The sequence below is a fragment of the Micropterus salmoides genome, unplaced genomic scaffold (assembly GCF_014851395.1).
Source record: "Micropterus salmoides isolate LMB-PRFRI ecotype aquatic unplaced genomic scaffold, ASM1485139v1 Ms_hic_scaffold_8, whole genome shotgun sequence".
Lineage (NCBI taxonomy): Eukaryota > Metazoa > Chordata > Actinopteri > Centrarchiformes > Centrarchidae > Micropterus > Micropterus salmoides.
Genome location: NW_024044570.1, coordinates 6,068,840 through 6,089,056, shown reverse-complemented (window position 1 = coordinate 6,089,056; position 20,217 = coordinate 6,068,840). Strand labels below are relative to the sequence as shown.

Below are 20,217 nucleotides of genomic sequence, written 5' to 3'. Positions count from 1 at the left end.
CACATTAGTGCATATTGCTACACATTACTACACATTGCTGCACATTGCTACACATTACTACACATTGCTGCATATTGCTACACATTACTACACATTACTACACATTAGTGCACATTGCTACACATTAGTGCACATTGCTACACATTGCTACACATTGCTGCACATTGCTACACATTACTACACATTGCTACACAGTGTACACACTGACACACAAAGAGTTTAGTTCACAGTTTCAACTCACTGCTTTAACACCGTGACCAGTCCTTCAATTGTCTTTACCACTCTCCCATAATGATCACCTCACATGAGGCTGTAGATGTTTTGACTGATTCATATTGCCTGTTTGATCCCTGATGGGGATGAATATTTTTGACTTTTCATGATCCTGCAATTTATTATTTATTTTCACTGTAGTTTGTTATGTGTTTTTAATGTTTGGAACCCTGTTAATGTTTTTGCTGCTGTCTGTCTTGGCCAGGCTGCTCATGTGAAATATATTTTTAATCTCAATGAGAATAATCCTGGTTAAATAAAGGTTAAAAATAAATTAAGATTTTCCTGTGGGTGCTAACAACGCTCCATAGTATCTGAGCTCCCAAACACCATCATAATGTGCACTTATGTCTAAGAGTGCCTTATTTTATCACCCATTTCAGTTGTTTGTGCAGAGCCACAGCTCAGATGTAGTCACTGTGATGGAGTTGCCTTTATTTATATTAATATTTTTGTCTCTGGGGTCTGATGTTTTGTTGGGTTGAAAGAACAACTGAAGAACCAGGGAGTGAGTGAATAAATCAGCTGGGCCTGATAACATCTCTGGGCGAAAAACCACACCTACATCAGAATGCTGTTTGTTTATTTCACCTCAGCATTCAACAAAATCTCCCCCATGAAACTGATTGGCAAACTTTGCATTCTGGGCTTGAGTACCCCCCTCTGTAACTGGATATTGGACTTCCTCACAAACCCCAGACAGTTCGGATTTGTGGACACACCTCCTCCAATCTACTACACTACTGTCTAGATCAGTGGTGCTGAAGTGGAGCAGTTGAACAGTTTTAGGTTCCTGGGAATCAACAAAACAGAGAACCTGAAATGGTCGTCTCACATCTCCACGCTGGTGAAATCAACTCAGAACAGGCTGTATTTCTTAAGGAATAGAAAGTGGTTAAATTCCCATGCCAGTACACGGCCAGGGATGTTATCAGGCCCAGCTGATTTACACATATTAATAAGACAATATGACTATTAAAACCTACCTTGTACCTTGAAACCAGAGCAGGACTGCTAAACCTCTCTGGCAAAACTGCAACTATGATTCTAAATACTTTTGGGGAAAGAACACTATAAGAGATAAGAGTCTTATCGCTTTTCTGCTTATCGCTGACCTGTTTGAGATATTTTAAGATATATTTATTAGAACTGCAATTAAGGAATTATAGCACACATGAATATACTTCAAAACATCACAGCCCTTTTTGTGGGCAAGGGAAGGAGGAAGAAGAATCTGAGAATGGCAATCAGCATCGGCCCAGCCCAGTTTAATAAGACACTTTCAATGTACATCTGGACGTGTTTGTATTGTTTTATGGAATACTTAAAACATGTGAACCTATCCTTTAATTCACTTTCCAGTTTACTTAATTATTGAGTTATTCTGTACTTGTTTAAACACCCTTCTGGTTATAATCTACATCCATAAATCCGATCTGAAATCTTAGAAAAACATGCCCCCTATGACTCCAGAACTTGCCTGAGAATATTCACATTTTTAAGTTAACTTGTAGCTTACAGCACTGAAACACAGAGAACATTTACACATAGACACACAAAGAGTTTACTTCAGTTTCAACTCACTGCTTAGACCTCTAATTGTTATCACTTTACCACGCTCCCATAATGATCACCTCGCGAGGCTGTAGATGTTTTGACTGATTCCATATCTGAGCTGCCAAACACCAACATAATGTTCGCTTATGTGTAAGAGAGTGGCTATTTTTTTATATTCACTATTCACCATCTAAGTTTAGTGTTTGCATGCTAACATTAGCACTAAACACAAAGTAGCCTACAGCTGAGGCTGATAGGAATGCCATGAGTATGCAGGTATTCATGATGCCAAATATTGCAACCTGATTGACCTGATGATGGTACTAAATGTTACAATTCACTCTGATGGGCACGAATGTCTGAACCAAACTTCATGACAATCGATCTAATAGTTTTTGAGACATTTCACTCAAGGCGGCACTAGAGGGAAACTCAGGGGAACAAAGTCCGTAGGATTCATCCTGAGGGGACCATGAATGTCTGCCAGACTAAAAATCCATTAGTTGTTCAGACAAATCAGTCTGGACCAACCTCACCATCCTGGAACCACGTCAGTCACATGGCGAAAAACCTGTTCAAATTGGGGGAAACTTAAGTTTGTCCAATATTAATTGGTCCAGTCAAATCAGGTCTTTTCCCCCAACTTCCCTGGATTAGGGTACTTCTGAAGTTCTCTCTAATTTGAGAGCTCAGAGCAGGTCTGAAAATTTAGATTACATTTATAGATAATAGAAAATTATAAACACTTTTGTTTTTGCCCCCATTCATCATGAGCTGAACTCAAAGATCTAATACTTTCTTTTTGTACACAAAAGGCCTATTTCTCTCAAATATTATTCACAAATCTGTCAAAATCCGTGTTAGCGAGCATTTCTCCTTAGTCGAGATAATCCATCCACCTCGCAGGTGTGGGATATCAAGATGCTGATCAGACAGCATGGGTATTGCACAGGTGGGCCTTAGACTGGCCACAATAAAAGGTCACTCAAAAATATGCAGTTCCATCACACAGCGTGTGTTGCGTGTATAATTTTGTTCAGTGTAATTACTTGTGGTTCTGAATGTGCTGAACTGTACAATAACAAACTGTTATATGAAGAGCAGACCATCCATCCGCTTGGTGAGAGATCAGTATGCAGACGCAGCCACCAGGTTTGTTACAGAAACACAGTTTGGAGTCTCTAAAACCTACTGATTTACTGCTAGCAACCATAGCATTGTAGCTAAAACAGCACCGCTTTCACTACAATGCCACAGTGCCACTGTAAATACTGAACTGACAAACATGGAACATGCAGCGCAAGACACTTGTTTTCCCATTGAATGTGAATACGCCTTAAGAGCACAGAGTTTTAATTTGAGGTTTATCCATACCAGCAGCTGATAGGCCGTGTAGTGAACCAGCAGTGTGGATTTCTGCATTTTATATTAAATAATTTAGAGACTCAACTCCTCTTTTCTCTCCCAGAGAGAAGCAGGGGGGTTTGATTATCAACCCTCTACAGACGGCTGAAGAGACCCCAACAGATGCACTGACTCTGCCAATGTGAGGCCGTTTACCAGCAACCCGGCGGGAAGAAACACAAGCAGTAAGACCAAAACCCTATATTCTGTGGTCAGTGACGTCCAATAGTTGCTCATCCATTTATCTTTAGTCCAGCATATGTAATCTTTAAACCCCTAGACAAATTTAACGAGTTATCATCTAATTGCATTCGTTAGTTGCCGTATGAGTCAAATCCTCCCACAATCGAACCTCCATTCTCATTGTTTATTTCTCTGATGTATTTAACCACCTTTTTATATCACCTTAGTTAATAAATTCACTGTAACCAAGGAATTGTGTATATTGCCTATTTCTAAGTCCCTGCCAAGAGAATTTACCCTTTAGATATGAGACTGACTGATAGATTTAATATAATTGAGCGATTATTAACTAACTGATCACTAATAATTGTATAATTATTAAAAGCTATCTAGAGGTCCGGAGACTCTAGGTTAATAACTCCGGTGGGGCCCCATTCGAAACGAGAGATTTTTTATATTTTTTGAATATTAACATTCATAATTGGGTATTAATTCATATATAGTATAATTAATATTTATCAAAATTCATAATTAGTTTAGACACGTCACAGCCGCATTTCCTAAAAGCATCTAAATGCCCAGTTGACGTAAATCTGCTGCTCAACTGACTGAATTAAAAATAAATTTAAACAGAAACTGAGTTATATTTAATATGGTTTTTATTTTTACCTGTCAAATGTGTTTTAAATGATTTCTTTTTAGTTTGCTCACAAATATTTATATATTAAAAAGGTTTCCATGTTGGTGGACTGAGATCAGCTGCACATGAACACACAGGAGCATGAACGTTTACAGGAGTGACATTAACATTTATTTAGAGATCAATAAGAGCAGCATGACAGAGACAAATAAAATACAATCAGGTGCAGAACAACATCAGCAACCTTTGACTATTTTCATCATTTAAAACATAATACTCTGCTTCAGTAAAGACTTCACTGATAAAAACTCTGTCAACTGGACTTTCAAGAGAGTTTCTGAAGACAGAAACCTGATCAGTCCAGTTAACTGCAGAGATCATCAGATCCAGGTCTTCAGGAGGACTCAGATCAGAAGGACAAGTTGATGAGTGGAGCGTTGTTCTCCCTCTTGTCTTCTGGACTCCACTTGATGAGTGGGGAGCTCAGGTCGATCAGCTGCTGAAACAAAAGAGGAGGAAAAGTCTGTTTTCAAATGAATTACTTTCTTTGACAGTAAAAAACGGAAGATGATTCTACTGTGACTGATATATACCATTAAAAATAATTGTTAATTGTGGAGTTAATATATAATTGCTAAAGACCACAGTGGATGTACACCGTCTGTCCAAAAGTATATGAACAGTCAGATAGTCCCTTCATATGCAGCAGCTAAACATCTCATTCCAAAACCATGAGCATTTAATCTGCTGCTTTGAAAGCCTCCACCCCTCTGGTTTCAGTCTGTCCACCAGATGTTTGCACCTGCTGCAGGGATTTGCTCCCATTCAGACACAAGAGCACCAATGAACACCGATTCAGCTCATCCCAAAGGTGTTGGATGTGGTTGAGGTCAGGGCTCTGTGTAGGCCAGCCAGGCTCTTCCACACCAAAATGAGAAACCATTTCATTATGGACTTTGCTTTGTGTACAGGAGCGCATGTTGAAACAGGAAATTCACAAACTGTTTCTACAGAGCTGCTCTATGAAACAAGAATTCATCTTTCATTTAACCCCAATAAACCAAAGCAGTTTGGTGTTGTAGCCACAGACTTAAAGGGACAGTAAATGATTGTAATCAAACACACTTATTCAATTGTAGAGCCCAATCGATTTATTGATTTGCACATATTAATCGGCCGATAAGCTATTTGAAGATATATCTGCATCGGTAACTACCAATATTACTATTAAGAAAAGAGAAACAGTCGGATCCGTCCTTCATGTCATTAGTGTTGCATAGTTTGCCCACCAGAGGGCGCACTACAGCTCCTCTGTTCATAACACTACAGAACCACAGAACAAATCATTAGCGGACAGCAAGCTCTCACACTCAGTGTTCCCGTTGAGTTCGTCTTTTCTCTCGTCAATTACATGACATGATAAAAATAGCCATCATTTTTCCTCTGACCATACCAGACTTCCTACAGCGCTGGATATACTTGCTTTTAACTTCGTGTTCGCTCCAAAAATTAATGCTACTGTTCCACACGCCAGCCCAGGTGGTGGCGGTATGCAGTTGGTAGGGTTGTAAACTGTACACAAATATCTCGGTTCGGTATGTACCTCGGTTTTTAAGTCACGGTTCGGTTAATTTTCGGTAGAGGGAAGGGGAAAAATGCAAACATTACATTGCTGCTGGTTTATTATGACCTTTACAAAAGTTTCAAATTACTTTACAATTTTTTTTTTAACAAACTTCCAAATTACACATTATATAAAATAAAAAAAAAAAGAATAAAATACTGCTGCAAACTACTAATAAGTTCTCCACTAAATAAAATATTCCCAAAACATACCACATATAGGTAATATAATAACAAAATAAATATGGATTGCAATGCAGCACTTATTTTATTCCGCTTGAAGGCCTGCTCAGATTTCCAAAGTCTTAAGTCTGTTTAAATGCCGAAAGGCATTTGCACTGTGCTCGTTTTTCCCCCTTGTTGCAGTGACAATCTCCTTCCTGTTATACCATTAGTGAGTTAGCAACTTTGACGCGTTGCCAGAAACATACCCAATCACTACTGAGAAATGTCGACCCACTGCTTTCGTCTCATCGACTTGTCTGTGTTTGTATTTCAGTAGGAAATCCTCCATTATTATTTTTATTAGTACTATATTGGTATTTTTTATAGTTTGTTTCACTGGCCCCCACAATACGTACACTATTTAATTTAATGTTCATTAGTAGTAGTAGTTCTTAACAGTATTTACAGTGGGGAGAACAAGTATTTGATACACTGCTGATTTTGCAGGTTTTCCTACTTACAAAGCATGTAGAGCTCTGTAATATTTTATCATAGGTACACTTCAACTCTGAGAGACGGAATCTAAAACAAAAATCCAGAAAATCACATTGTATGATTTTTAAATAATTAATTTGCATTTTATTGCATGACATTTGATCACCTACCAACCAGTAAGAATTCCAGCTCTCACAGACCTGTTAGTTCTTCTTTAAGAAGCCCACCTGTTCTCCACTCATTACCTGTATTAACGGCACCTGTTTGAACTCGTTACCTGTATAAAAGACACCTGTCCACACACTTAAACAGACTCCAACCTCTCCACAATGGCCAAGACCAGAGAGCTGCGTAAGGACATCACGGATAAAATTGTAGACCTGCACAAGGCTGGGATGGGCTACAGGACAATGGACAAGCAGCTTGGTGAGAAGGCAACAACTGTTGGTGCAATTATTAGAAAATGGAAGTTCAAGTTCAAGATGACCGTTAATTTCCCTCGGCCTGGGGCTCCATGCAAGATCTCACCTCGTGGGGCATCAATGATCATGAGGAAGGTGGGGGGGATCAGCCCAGAACTACACGGCAGGACCTGGTCAATGACCTGAAGAGAGCTGGGACCACAGACTCAAAGAAAACCATTAGTGACACACTACGTTGTCATGGATTAAAATCCTGCAGCGCACGCAAGGTCCCCCTGCTCAAGCCGGCGCATGTCCAGGCCCATCTGAAGTCAATTACCACCTGGATAATCCAGAGGAGGAATGGGAGAAGGTCATGTGGTCTGATGAGACAAAAATAGAGCTTTATGGTCTAAACTCAACTCGCCGTGTTTGGAGGAAGAAGGAGGATGAGTACAACCCCAAGAACACCATCCCAACCGTGAAGCATGGAGGTGGAAACATCATTCTTTGGGAATGCTTTTCTGCCAAGGGGACAGGTATCGCGAGATCTTGGCCAACAACCTCCTTCCCTCAGTTAGAGCATTGAAGATGGGTCGTGGCTCGGTCTTCCAGCATGACAACGACCCGAAACACACAGCCAGGGCAACTAAGGAGTGGCTCCGTAAGAAGCATCTTAAGGTCCTGGAGAGGCCTAGCCAGTCTCCAGACCTGAACCCAATAGAAAATCTTTGGAGGGAGCTGAAAGTCCGTATTGCCCAGCGACAGCCCCGAAACCTGAAGGATCTGGAGAAGGTCTGTACGGAGGAGTCTGACTAAATCCCTGCTGCAGTGAACCACAGGAAACTTATGTTCTCTTTGCAAACAAAGGTTTCTGTACCAAATATTAAGTTCTGCTTTTCTGATGTATTTGTTTGCACGGTACAAAATATTTTAATAAAAATATTAAGTAAAAAAACTGTCAGTAGCGTTGGGTTTCTGTTTTGCATGATAAAGACCCAATCAGAGAGCTTCTGCATCGTCGTTTCTAAAGTAGAGTTTCAAAACTGGGTTGGCAGCGTTTCCAAACTTCTCCGTTTTAGGTCTTCATTTTAGTCTGGACAAGAGGTGCAAACCTCGCAGAAGGTCTCCGTTTTAATTCGATGACGCAGTAGCGTGGATGGGGCCTTATTTTGACTGACTCAGCAGTTTCTGCATATTCTTGAATTTCTTCTGTTAGTTAAAGGTTAAGTGTGTAAGATTGAGTGGCATCTAGCGGCAAATTGCAACCAACTGTCTGGTCTACCATTTCACCCCCCCATTACTGTTCAGATTTAGGTTTATTACACGTCTCTTACTGTACACAATCTTGTCATGGCTGCAGTCAAATCATGAAATTCTTGCCCCTTATTTGTTTGGAGCATGTGGCCAGGAATTACACACTGAACCTTTAAGGAGCTATAAAAGGAGGCAAATAAACCTCAAAACATTGAAGCCATTGTTGAATTTTCATATTGATTTAAAAATGAAACCTTTGAGATATAGAGTTCAGCGATACAGGTTGGAAGAAAACTACCATTAAAAATATAATTGGTATTGTATAAAAACACAAATGTAATTTCACTTATGAATGCTGTCTGGGGTTTGTGGATATGACCAGGTGAGGTTGTCAGTTACCTGAGTTGTAGTGCAAGTCTTGTTGTTGGTCCGGATCAGGTCGGGGGTGTTGGTCAAGTCAATGAGCAGTTTCTCTTGAGGCTGCAGAGTCGGAGCTGGAAGATCCAAAAGCAGAACCTGAAGAGAGAACAGAGCGCGTCAGCGTGATGAAGATATGTAACGAATCAACTGAAGGAAGCAGCTGATCAGACTTAGGAGGAGGAAGAGGATGAACCTCCTCAGGACCCAGTTCATGAACCTGTAGTTTCAGTCTGTGACAACAGTATCAGCTCACTTTGATGGAAAGCTTTTATTGTGAAGCAGCAGGAAATGTTCAGCAGTAACTTGAAACATTTCTAATACGGCTGAAAGTGATCAGTAAAAAAACAGTAACATAAGGCCGATACCTCAAAATACAAACAGGAACACAGCTCCAAACCACAGAGATTCAGGTAGAAGCTACAAAAGTCCTGAGAGCTACACACAGACACGCAGGAGACCTGGACCCATGTTTGTTTCATAAAGTTTAATAACGATCAGTAAAGAGACAGAAATGTGTTTGTGACCTCTGACCTCCTGTGTCTTGCTGTTGCTCTCCTCTGTAGTTTCCAGTTGAATCAGGTTTCTGCTGGGCTCCGTTTCGCCCTGACTCTGCGCTCCAGGATGTGTGCTCTCTGATTGGTCAGACTGGGGAGGGGTGGAGGGCGGGAGTGCAGGGGGCTCCTCCTCCTCCAGACAAAAGGGCTGGATGTACGGGACACTCACAGGCTCCGCCTCCTGTGTGCCTGCGGGGGCGGGACTACATGGAAACAACAGCGATACGATAAAGTGAGACCTCTGCGTGTGTTGCCATGGTAACAGGCAGGCGATCGGCAACAGCTTTCCTATTGGTCAACAGCAATTTAAATCGTTTCACCTGAAGCTTCCCTCCCTCTTGTCTGAGGTGGCGCTGAGGGCAGAGTCACAGTTAGGGATGGGTGGTTGCCTGGTGGGCGTTGCAACGGGGAGGGCGGACATCCTGCGTCTTACTGGGGTGGGTAGGGCGGAGGGACGCCGTACCTTCACCTGCAGCGACCTGCAGCCGCCAGCAGAGGGCGTCAGAGGACCAGCAGAGGGCTTCTGAGGCAGACTGTGGAAGAGGAAGGAAAATATAGACGACATCAGTGAGTTGACAGAAAGATAGAATTGATCCTTTAACTTCAAACAAGACACCTTTTTTTATCTGGATCTTTACTATCTAGAAACATCCTTCAGTTCTTATCTACAGTTTCACCTGGCTGTCATTGATTGTGACCAAGTGATATAGCTGTTATTTAGTTTTTCCAGAATTACGAGCTCTCTGGAGTTTTCTTGTAAACAAAGTAATGTTTACAGAATTTCTCACCAAAACACATTGAGCTTTATGTAAGAACATTTTTGTATACTTTTCCAGAACCCTTTTCTCCTTTGAGTCTTGCCTGCACAAGTGTTTCAAGTCACCAAACCCTCTTAACTGCACAAACTTCCAGTAAATTGCTCATTTCAACCAGATGAATGCCAACTGTTCAGGAGTACACGCACTCTTGTGAGATCTGATTACTTACATACTCAACGCCCTCAAATTTAGGACCCCATGAAATCCAGATTCTGTTTTTCTATTTTGTAAGAATATATTAAAAAGTACAATTCGTATTATATTGTGAATTTCTCCTTATTAAATAGGTTATTTACTTGACAGCCTCCATATGCTAACACACCACAGTAATAAATGGTTCTGAGGCGACCCTCACATGGGATATGCTCCTCCTTGTTCACAAACAACTTTCTTTTACAGTAGAATATCTGACTCCGCCATGAAGTCTTCAACAAGCTTGCGTCTTGCATCTGCCGATGTGGTTGCACTTTTGAGAGTTTGTTGAAGTGGTGAGGTCTTGCTAGCGTGTCGACTCTGACATCGCGCCGTGTGTTTTAACGTTGCATCCACATATTGGCAGATTCCACATTTTACAGCTGATTTCATTTTCCATGTTCCACCTGATCGCAGAAATCACAGGGCCCTGCAATTTGCTGCTTAAGTCAAACTCTTCTGCTCTGTTTGTGTTTCATTTACAAAACTTACCCAATAGTAAAAATGAGACTTGAAGCCAAAATCATTTTCATACACATGAATGATGTAAAATGTAGAGCTGACTACATGTTGCAGTGTGATGTCATCTACCTGTCCACGCTGCTCACTGACATCAGCCTCTTTGGCTTCAACATCTTTGAGACGTCTGGAGATGAAACACAAAAAACAAAGAGTGAGAGAAAGAATCAAATACAGAAACTTAAGACTTTAGTTTGAACCAAAATATTTATTAAAAAAAAACATTATTGAACTTATTAGTTCAATTTGGAAGGTGAAGACCAGAATCTGCATTCCTTTAGGCACTAAATTCTCAAAGGTTTGGTCTTATGCAGTATGTACTGTATTTTAAGGCGTTCTTGTTTAGAGACACAGGAAGATGGTCGGGAAATTTTATATATCTGCTACAACATGTGTCCAAACAGCCCAGCATCAAGTCTAACTTAGCAGATCCACTCTTAGTGATTGTGATTAGTGATGTTAAATTGAAAAGCTGCACAGAGATAAAATGTTGGGCCACCTACATTTGTAATAATGCAGCAAGGCGTGTAGTTATCTGTTGTGCTGTCACAGCTGATGATTGATTGGCTGCTGTGGCTGAGTTGAGGCTTCACAAGCAAAATTTATATTTTTGTCTCTAGGGTCTGATGTTTTTATTTTTTGATGGGTTGAACGAATCCAAAATTTATATAGTGTTTAATAAATAAACTAGGATGAAACAAACTGTTGTCAAACTGATCTGATGGTGAATAAACAGACATTAACACTGACAGCATCATTACCATCTCCTTGGGGGACTCCTCTCACTCCTCCGCTTGGTGTCGGTGCCACCAGGGCCTCAGGCTTGGATTTGGCCTTCAATCCGCTCTGCGGCCGCACTGAGGCCATGGCGGGGATTGAGGCGGTTCTCTCCAAAACTTTCTTGGCGGGCGTCATCTGGAGGGGCGTGGTCTCAGATCTCTTCAGCGATGTGGACCTGGTGGCTTTGACACGTTCCACCTCAGACAGCTTCCTGGACTGGATGGACAGCGAGCGGCGGCCGGCGGCGGAGGACACTGGATCAGCTGTGGCGTTAATGGTGGAGCGGCGCGGCCTGCTTTGATTGGTAGGTCTGTTGATACTGCTGGGGGCGGGGCCAGTGGAGCTGCTTATACTCCGGTTTAGAGAAGAGTTCAGTTTACCTGAGGAGGAGACACAACACCTGTACTCTTTGGTTCTGATTGGGTGGGGGTGGGGTGCAGGGTTGTCAGCTGGTTAATTAGCTGTTAGCAGTAGGTGAACGTTTAGTCCAGGGCAGACCTCAGTTCATTCTCTGGCTAACTGCTAGCACCTGCCGATTGTGCAAAGTGCACCTGACGACAGAAAGATTTATGTAGGCCTACTCTGTTTTAGAAGCACAAGACGCGACACATAGCCAGTATTAACAGTTAACTGTTAGCAGTTAGTGTACCTTTAGTGGGGGACAGTGAGAGGCTGGAGTTGAAGCTGGACACAGAGGACGAGGATGAGGACGTGTTCTTCCTGTCTGTCACCCTCCTGCTCTGAAGGGGAGGAGCTTTCACACCTTGCCGGTTCCTCACAACACCCTGATGAAATGATCAGTTATTTCCACACGATGTCAAGATGTTTAGAATAATAAAATAAAAAATAAAAAACAGACAGTATCATCAGTTACATTAAACGTGTTTGACTGCGGACTCTGTTCAACAGGTAGATAGGTGAAAAGCTGAGTTACCTTGGTGGTCGGAGCCAGCATGCGCTTTCCCACCAGGCTGGAGTTGAGGGAGGAGTCGCTGATGTCGGACGCCACGCTCGCCGAATCAGAGAGCAGATCCTCATATGACTCTGCTCTGGAGGGAAGAGAGGACGGGCTACGCCTCCAACCCCCCACCGCCTGAAACAGAATAGGAAAAAAAAAAGCAGATGACATCAACTTGAAATTCATTCAGCTAGTCGACCTTGTAGTCGGGTCACCAGATAACTCTGAGGGGTCACAGATGATCAATGGGAGAACAAAACGAGACAGAAAAAACAGAAAATGGAAACATGATTATGCCTTTTCACCTTAGCAACTTAACCCAATAAAAGTAACTATTGTATTTAGTTCTGCTTTTTGTTTTCACTCTTCTCCTTCTGCTCATTTGGCGGGTTCTTGAAACTAGATTTGGGGAACCAAATCCATTTTCAGATACTTTCAGGGGTTGCCAGCAGTACTGTCAATCATGATTGGTAGAGCAGATGTGAAGCCAAGTTGTTTGTTTGCCAACACATACCATCAGTCTAAAAATGACAGTAGTCCTGCAGTTGCCTTTTTCATGAAGTACATCTTAACCGTCCCGTTTTGTAAACAGTGGAAACACAAAGAGAATCTTGTATCAAAGACCCACAAGTTTCTGTAAGCTCAGGTTCTGGAAAGAACCAGGTGAGTCCCTGCAGTGGAGAAGGACTACAAGAGAACTGTTACAGGCTCACAAAAGATGGCTCCATTAACCCTGTCGTGTTTTAGAGACTGAATGTTTCACCTGTTAATTGAAAAGTAAAAAACAAAACTTCTCTCCTACTTTGCTCGGTGGTTGCAGTCTGGTTTTCTCCATTCTGCTCTTGATGTTTGAACATGAAGGTTTTGGAGCTGCCGGTTTGCTCGGCAGCACAACGCCAACACCCAGCGTGGCTTTCCCTCGCAGCCCAGTCCTGGGCTGAGGCTTGACCCCGGCCACAGGGCTAGAGGTGCTGAGTCTGGTGGTGGATGCAGTTGTGTTGGCGGAGACATGCCGAATGGATGAAGCCGCTTTGGCAGGGCAGGTGGCTGAAGCTACGTTGGAGCTACCTCCTCTCAGCAGGCGCCGCTGGATAGCAGGCGGCAGCTGCTTCATGGGACTGTCCTGCACGCAGAAGGTCTCACGTTTGATGGGGCTGAGTGCACTGGCGGTCTGACCGAGCACACCCAGTTTGGCCTCAGAGTCCTGGACAAACTCCTCCCTCTCAGGTATGCTGCCAGTGGTCATGTTGTCGTCCTCGCTGTGTGGCCGACTCAGTTCGCCTCCCTGCAGCTGGTTGGCTAATCTGTGGGCTTCCTGACACACAGCATCCAGCTGATCTCCACTCAGCGGACTCCAACTCGCTCGTACGCCGCCATCCTCAAGCTGAGACATAACGTTAACAGAGACACACCTCTCCTTATGGCTGACCGGACCCACGAACACCTCATCTTCATCTTCGTCACCTTTGGAGCTGCAGAGCAGAGAGAGACATTATGGCTGAGGGGAAGAAAAACAGCTCAGAGCAAATACCTGCAAACTTGAGAAGGATGACAGCTCTAAACTGAATTTTAACAAGTAAATAACATGTTTTTTAAATATAATATTTGTTAAACCAAACAAAAAGATGAGACCTGTCATGAAGTCATACATTTAGTGCTTCCATTTAATACAGTACCAGTAGTTGACCACAAAATTATTTTATTGTTTTTCCCAGTTACAGGCTTTTAACTTCAAAAAAATTATTTTCCTGATTTTACTGTTTGAAATAAATGTTTGCCTGAACCAAAATCAACTTTTAAATCTACAGTTTTCACAGAGCCCCTCACAGCCTGTGCCAGAGTGAAGAAGAGGAGCCATTTTTGGCAGACAATTAGTGTAAAGTCTGGTGCTGCAACTGAGGTAAAGGGTTAGAGTGGCTTGTATGTCTCTGCTGCTCCTGGAAATCTTATCACAGCGAGTTCACAGAAGTAACTCACATGAGTATAACATGTTGATCAGCCCCTCTCTTGTGTAGCCCCAGGACCGGTGGGCTCTGCAGCAGGTGATTATCTACCGAGTATTGGTAAGATGAGGTGCCTGCGCAGAGCCCCCCTTCCACTGCTATGTCAAGTATTGCAAATATCTTTTGTGTGTATGTATATGTACATAACTGTGTATCTTCCTTCTAACTATGATCATTTCTTTTTTTGATTATTTCTTCCTTTAGTTCTATTTTACGGTTTTATTCTAGTCTAAATGTTCTGTGTGTTTGTAGCATAGAGGGAGCTACAACCGAATTTCACTGTGCAATCCTGTATTGTATAATGATGATGAACCTTGATTTTGGCAGTTTTTGATTCCCCTGATGAATTATAAGCTCTACACGACAGCACACTGGCAGCTCTTGATAAAAATAAAAAAGGTTACTGGTATCAATATGAATATCTGTGAGTTTAGCTGTGTGTTTCCTACCTGGCAGGTGACAGAGACACGTCGAAGTCAAACTTCTCATCAGCCAGGAAGAACACATCTGTCCGGACACACAAATATAGTTAATAAAACACATGACACATGTGACATGGTGTTTAACTGTGCTGACTCAGGAGCAGGGAGCGTTAACTGACCGCTGTTAGCTCGACAGTCCATCCCGCTGTTGGTTCTTCTCTGTGGGAAACCGCTTGATCCGGATCAGACCTGCAGCGGCACATTCAGCTCTGACATTAAACTATAACATGAACTTTGTTTTACACCAACAGTCAAAGACAAACAGCTGAGGGATTGGATTTAAACACGATGTTTAATCGTCATGCTAACTTTGACGTTAGCCTGCTACTAACGTTAGTCGGTTAGTTAACTAGCTAAAATCAAACGATTGCCGGCATGAGCTTTAAAAGTCATCATTTAACATTAAGTTGGGTTCATTCTGTCACGCACAGTTACAGTTTAATTACAGTAAAAAAAAATTACAAACCTCAAATTCCTCTGAAAACTCACAAATTTTCTTTTCTGCTCCGCATTCAAACTGCGACACAAACACACATAACAAGCAATTCAAATCTGCTGCGCTGTTGGCCACGTGACTCTGACGCACTCAGCCATTGGTTGGAGGTGTGTTACGGAAGCGTGAGCAGAGCTATGGGGATTGTAGTCCAAAGAGCAACAAAAGCGGTTTCCGGGTTTTAAAAACCATTTAAATCCGAGTTCTTCTTCTTTATCTTTGTTACGTTTTATGGACCAGAGTTTCTATCCATTGATAAATAAATAAAATAAATAAACAAAACAAAACAAAACACAACAAAGCAAAACAAAAACATAAAAGAAAGAAATGATTAATTACTGAGTTATTTCACTGTTCACTAAACTCTATTGATCAATCCAGTTTCTTTCAAATAATGAAATAGTTTCCCTACCTCAATGTCATTTTTTAGACTCAATTCTTCCTGTCCAAGCTTTCTGATTTCCCTCCTTAATGTTTCTCGTTCCCGAGAGAATTTTTGACAGTGAAGAATTACATGTTCTACTGATTCCTCTATTTGACAGTGGTCACATAATCCTGAAGGGTGCTTGTTTATTAAGTGCAGTGTTTTATTAAGTCTAGTATGCCCTACCCTCAGCCTTGTCAAGATATTCTCCTCTTTACTGATTCTTCTAGCTGTCCTTCCTGTGCCCACATCCTGCTGTAGTATATAGAGATGTCGCCCTGTATTTCCTGTGTCCCAGCTTTTCTGATGTCCTTCTTTTAACAGAAACATGTAAGGCAGGAATACTGAAAGCAAAACCTTTTCTGCCTGTATTAGGATCCGTGGATCCATCTGTATACACCTGGACGAATGTTTGATATAGTGTTTGTAACCTATCTTCAACCAATACTGCAATATTTCCACAACCTTTTTCACCCTGCATTTTCCCAGAAAATATAAGTCAACTGACACTGAAGGAAACATCCAGGGAGGTGTTACAGATAACGGCACTGTAGGGACATATCTTCCTTGACTTAATGTCATGTCTCCAGCTGTTTCCTCACATTTCCATGCAAAACACCCTCGTTTGGCCCTTTCACTCTCCCAACATGGGAGAAGTATCTTTGTTGTAGGATGTCGGTCCTCAGACTGCCCTTGCAGATTTACCCAGTAGTGCATCATTAACTGTTTACATCTAACATGCAGCTGCATTTCCCCCACCTCAACCTGAAGAGCAGACACAGGAGTTGTTTTTACAGCCCCCACAACAGAGTCTCAAGGCTTGTGCTTGCACCACCTCCAACTTCTTTAATGAAGTATTTGCTGCTGATCCATAAGCGATACACCAATAATCTAATACTGATCTAATCAGCACTATATACACATTTTTGATAGCAGCCCTACTTGCTCCCCACTCTGACCCTGTGAAGCATCTCATCACATTCAGTATCTTTTTACACCTGGTGTTTATCTTATCTTATTGTTATGTTCAATCCATGTTAACTTATCATCAAACGACATACCCAAAAATCTAAAGACTTTTACTTGCTCTATCTTTTGCCCATACATCTTTAACTGAACATCGACCCCTCTCTTTGTAGTGAAGACTACGGTCTTAGTTTTCCCAATTGCAAACTTGAATCCCCATGCAAATGACCATCTTTCCACCACATTAACTGCCTCTTGTATTTTACCCTTAATATGGTTAATGTTCTTTCCCCTTTTCCACAAGGCTCCGTCGTCAGCAAACAGTGACTGTCCAATTTCACCCTGAACTTGAGAAAAAACATCATTAATCATAATGGAAAAGAGTGCAGGGCTAATGAAACTGCCTTGAGGAGTACCATTCTCTACCATATACCTTCCTGATACAGCTGTCCCAATTCTGACTTGTATACTTCTCTCAAATAAGAATTCTTTAATCCAGTTATATGTCCTACCTGTTATTCCTATCATTTTTAAAGATTCTTTATTAACTTGCGCTTTCCTTATCTCTGTTTCTAAGCACATAACGGGATCCATAGTTCCTCTACCCCTCTCCACTCTGATGAGGTGATAAAATACATGTAATAATTCTTTCCATTATCTTTCCTATATGTGACGTAAGTGCTATTGGCCTATAGTTCATTGGACTTGACGAATCCTTCCCAGGTTTCCTGATAGGAATAATTATTGATTCTTTCCACCCAGCTGGCAACTTCCTGATTCCTCGCATCAGAAGGTGTTGCTCTACCAATTTTATCACAAAAGGCCTGCCAGCTTTGTTTTTTTGCTTTTCGTATAATTTTCCTGACCTTTGCTTGTGTTTCTTTGTATTTAATTAAATTATGAAAATTATGGGTTCTTCTTAATAATCTGAGGGCTTTATTCCTTTCTTTCACTACTTTCCCACACTCATCTGTCCACCAGGGAACTGCCTTTCTCTTCATTTTCCCTTTACTTTTAGAAATTGATTCTTTGGCAGCTTGTAGTATTGTTGTTTTAAGCTTTTTATCAATCTTCTCTATTTCCTCATTTAGGTAAATTTTATCCATTTCTATCTCACATATATATATAAACCTTTCCCATTTTGCACTGCTGAATACCCACTTCCCCACTAATTTCCCACTAATTCCCCTTGCTTCTCATTTTTGTGTAATAAAACACTACACCATACTGGAAAATGATCACTACCTACTGATGTTTCTTCTGATCGATCCCACTCACACATTCCCGCTTAAATCCGAGTTCAAAGTTTCATTCCAATAAAATCAACTTTAAATTAACTTTCACATGAACATAAAACAGATACTTAATTAAAAAATACATAAATATGTAATTTCTTTATAGCAACATCCCATTGATTTTCAACCACAAAAAAAAACACCTGGCCTTTCAAGGTTTGGTGAACCTTCATGAAGGGATAGACTGAAGAAAGAAAGAAGAAAAGAGCAAAAGAACAAACGTATTTGGGTTTAAATCTTCCACAGCATATGAACAACACCGAGTTCCTCTGGTAATCAAATGATGATTTAATGGGCAAAATAAATGTATTTGTATTATGTCAAATGAGAAGTTCAACATATACACCTAAAATGTTCCCTGTGTGTTGTATTTTACTGCTGCAGATGTTTAAGGTTAAGCTCATTTTAATTACTTATATACTGTTCGGAAGTTTAATCTCCAGAATTGCATCAGAATCTAAGATCTTCATATGTTTGTAGCGTCATTACCTTTTTTCCAGCTTGTCCAAGAGCAGTTTAAATGGTTTATTAAGAAGTAACAGAAATTCCAAATTATGTATCCCCAATTAAATTAAGTAATTAAAGCTGTCAGACAAATATAGAGCAGTAAGAAAGTACAATATTTGCGTCTGAGATGTAGTAGAAAGTAAAGTTGCATAAAATGGAAATGCTCAAGTTAAGTACAAGTACCTCAAATTTGCTGTAGAGTACAGTGTTTGAGTAAATATAAGTTATATCCACCACAGATAAAGGGTTGAAAAAGCTTAAAGAAATGGATAAATGGTTCGGATTCATCCAGCTTCTGTCTCTTTACAAGTGGTAGCGGTTGAACAAATGTTTCCAGTTCAATTGTTGAAAGAAATTAATGTAACAACAATAACAATAGAAATATAAAATAATATAAAAGCTGACGCTCACACAGGTGTTTCATCACCTGTTCTCTTTAGCTTTACTCTCAGTTTGCAGCAGTGAGGAGCTGAAGAACAAACAGCTCACTGGTTTCAGCCCGGCTGTACTGTGCAGCTTCCAGTGTGAAGCAGGAACTCACAGTCTGCAAATGCTCCACCAGAGGGAGCTGTTGTGACCTGCCAGGCAGCTTTACTGCTCCATCATCATGGACGAAACAATAGCTCAGGTACAGTGCAGGTGCGTTCACTGTCACTGTGTGCAATCAGAGGACGCTTAATCACTTTAATGGGAAGGAATAATCACACAGAGTTAAATTCTACCATAACTTTGTGTACGATGAAAAACTATATATGTACTGCACATATATGCTTTACTGTTTGTTGGAATATGTATGTCGTTGTTTGTTCTTATTTTCTATTCTGATCTACAATCTTGTTTTTCTTGTTAAATTCCGACTTTATTTGTCACAATACAGACTTTTTTTCCCATGTAAAATTATTATTCATAATAGTATTACATTTCTTATTTCTTTGATCAATTTTTAAAAAATAATAGTTATTTAAAATAACTTTTTTTTGGTAATAACTATTTTCTGATAATATTACGACCTTCAAAGTTACCACTTTATTCTGAAAATATCACACGCTGGTTATTCTTGTAAGATTATGACTTTTTTATAATAAATAACTGTCACAATGTTAAAATTGTACATAAAACAACTTTATTCTTAAAAATACTAAATTGTCTTTTCTTGTGATATTATGGCTTTACTGTTTAGTATTACAACTTTTAATTATGCGTCTTTTGTCTTAACTTTATCACACAGGTATCACCCTTTTTCTCTCAAAACTACAACTTCATTTTCATAACATTTAATTTTCACAAAAATATATCAACTGTCTTCTCAAAAGACCTAACTCAGAGTGGACTGCCACTCCTGATTAAACACTCTCAGGCCCATCAGTCTTTTCCCTCTACACCACGACTGAGAGCTGATTTTCATACTTGTATTGTTTAATTTGGTTAATATTTCATGGGTTTTTGTTTGGTATTGACTCTCTGTCAGATCTTATATTTAGTAAAGTCTGAAGCTGTACGTAAAAAGAAATATTATGGATGCATGAAAAGCGTGAAAAATGATGAACAATCTTTAATGTTATGACTAATATTATGACTGTGGGATAATATGAGTCCAATATACAGATTATTGGACATTCAACAGTGTGAATCATATCAGACAGTCTGTTTGTGTCCTGCAGTAGGACAGCTGTCTGTGGACCACCTTGTATGATGTAATGAATAAGACTGAGCCTGCAACAGGATCTATGGTGTCGTAAATTCATGGTGAAGGAGGCGGAGCTTCAACAGATAACGACAGTGAAGCTTCTCCCAACTCTTAAAACACA

General features: G+C 40.6%; 1 protein-coding gene across 2 annotated transcripts; it reads right to left on the bottom strand.

Moving 5' to 3' along the window:
- Positions 1 to 4,205: 4,205 nt before the first annotated feature.
- On the bottom strand, positions 4,206 to 15,289 carry gtse1 (G-2 and S-phase expressed 1). 2 transcript variants are annotated; one of them, XM_038706643.1, is made up of 12 exons: positions 15,191 to 15,289; positions 14,844 to 14,913; positions 14,692 to 14,749; positions 13,042 to 13,711; positions 12,216 to 12,374; positions 11,931 to 12,066; positions 11,263 to 11,661; positions 10,574 to 10,628; positions 9,293 to 9,505; positions 8,950 to 9,175; positions 8,398 to 8,514; positions 4,206 to 4,556 (listed from the first exon to the last, which is right to left on the bottom strand). In XM_038706643.1, the coding sequence occupies exons 2-12, from the start codon at positions 14,863 to 14,865 to the stop codon at positions 4,467 to 4,469; spliced, it is 2,145 nt and encodes a 714-aa protein (XP_038562571.1). In that variant the 5' UTR covers positions 14,866 to 14,913; positions 15,191 to 15,289; the 3' UTR covers positions 4,206 to 4,466. The 2 variants fall into 2 exon arrangements, with proteins under 2 accessions (XP_038562571.1, XP_038562572.1); XM_038706644.1 differs by having other exon boundaries at positions 4,206 to 4,553.
- Positions 15,290 to 20,217: the final 4,928 nt, after the last annotated feature.

What these genes read in the sequence shown, in the direction of transcription:
- gtse1 (XM_038706643.1), bottom strand. Translation starts at nt 14,865, where the DNA reads ATGGACTGTCGAGCTAACAGCG. An exon ending in GACTGCAACCACCGAGCAAA is followed by an intron (nt 12,375 to 13,041) that starts GTAGGAGAGAAG and finishes ATTCTGTTTCAG; the next exon opens with GCGGTGGGGGGTTGGAGGCG. An exon ending in TCAGTGAGCAGCGTGGACAG is followed by an intron (nt 9,506 to 10,573) that starts GTAGATGACATC and finishes CCTCTTCCACAG; the next exon opens with TCTGCCTCAGAAGCCCTCTG.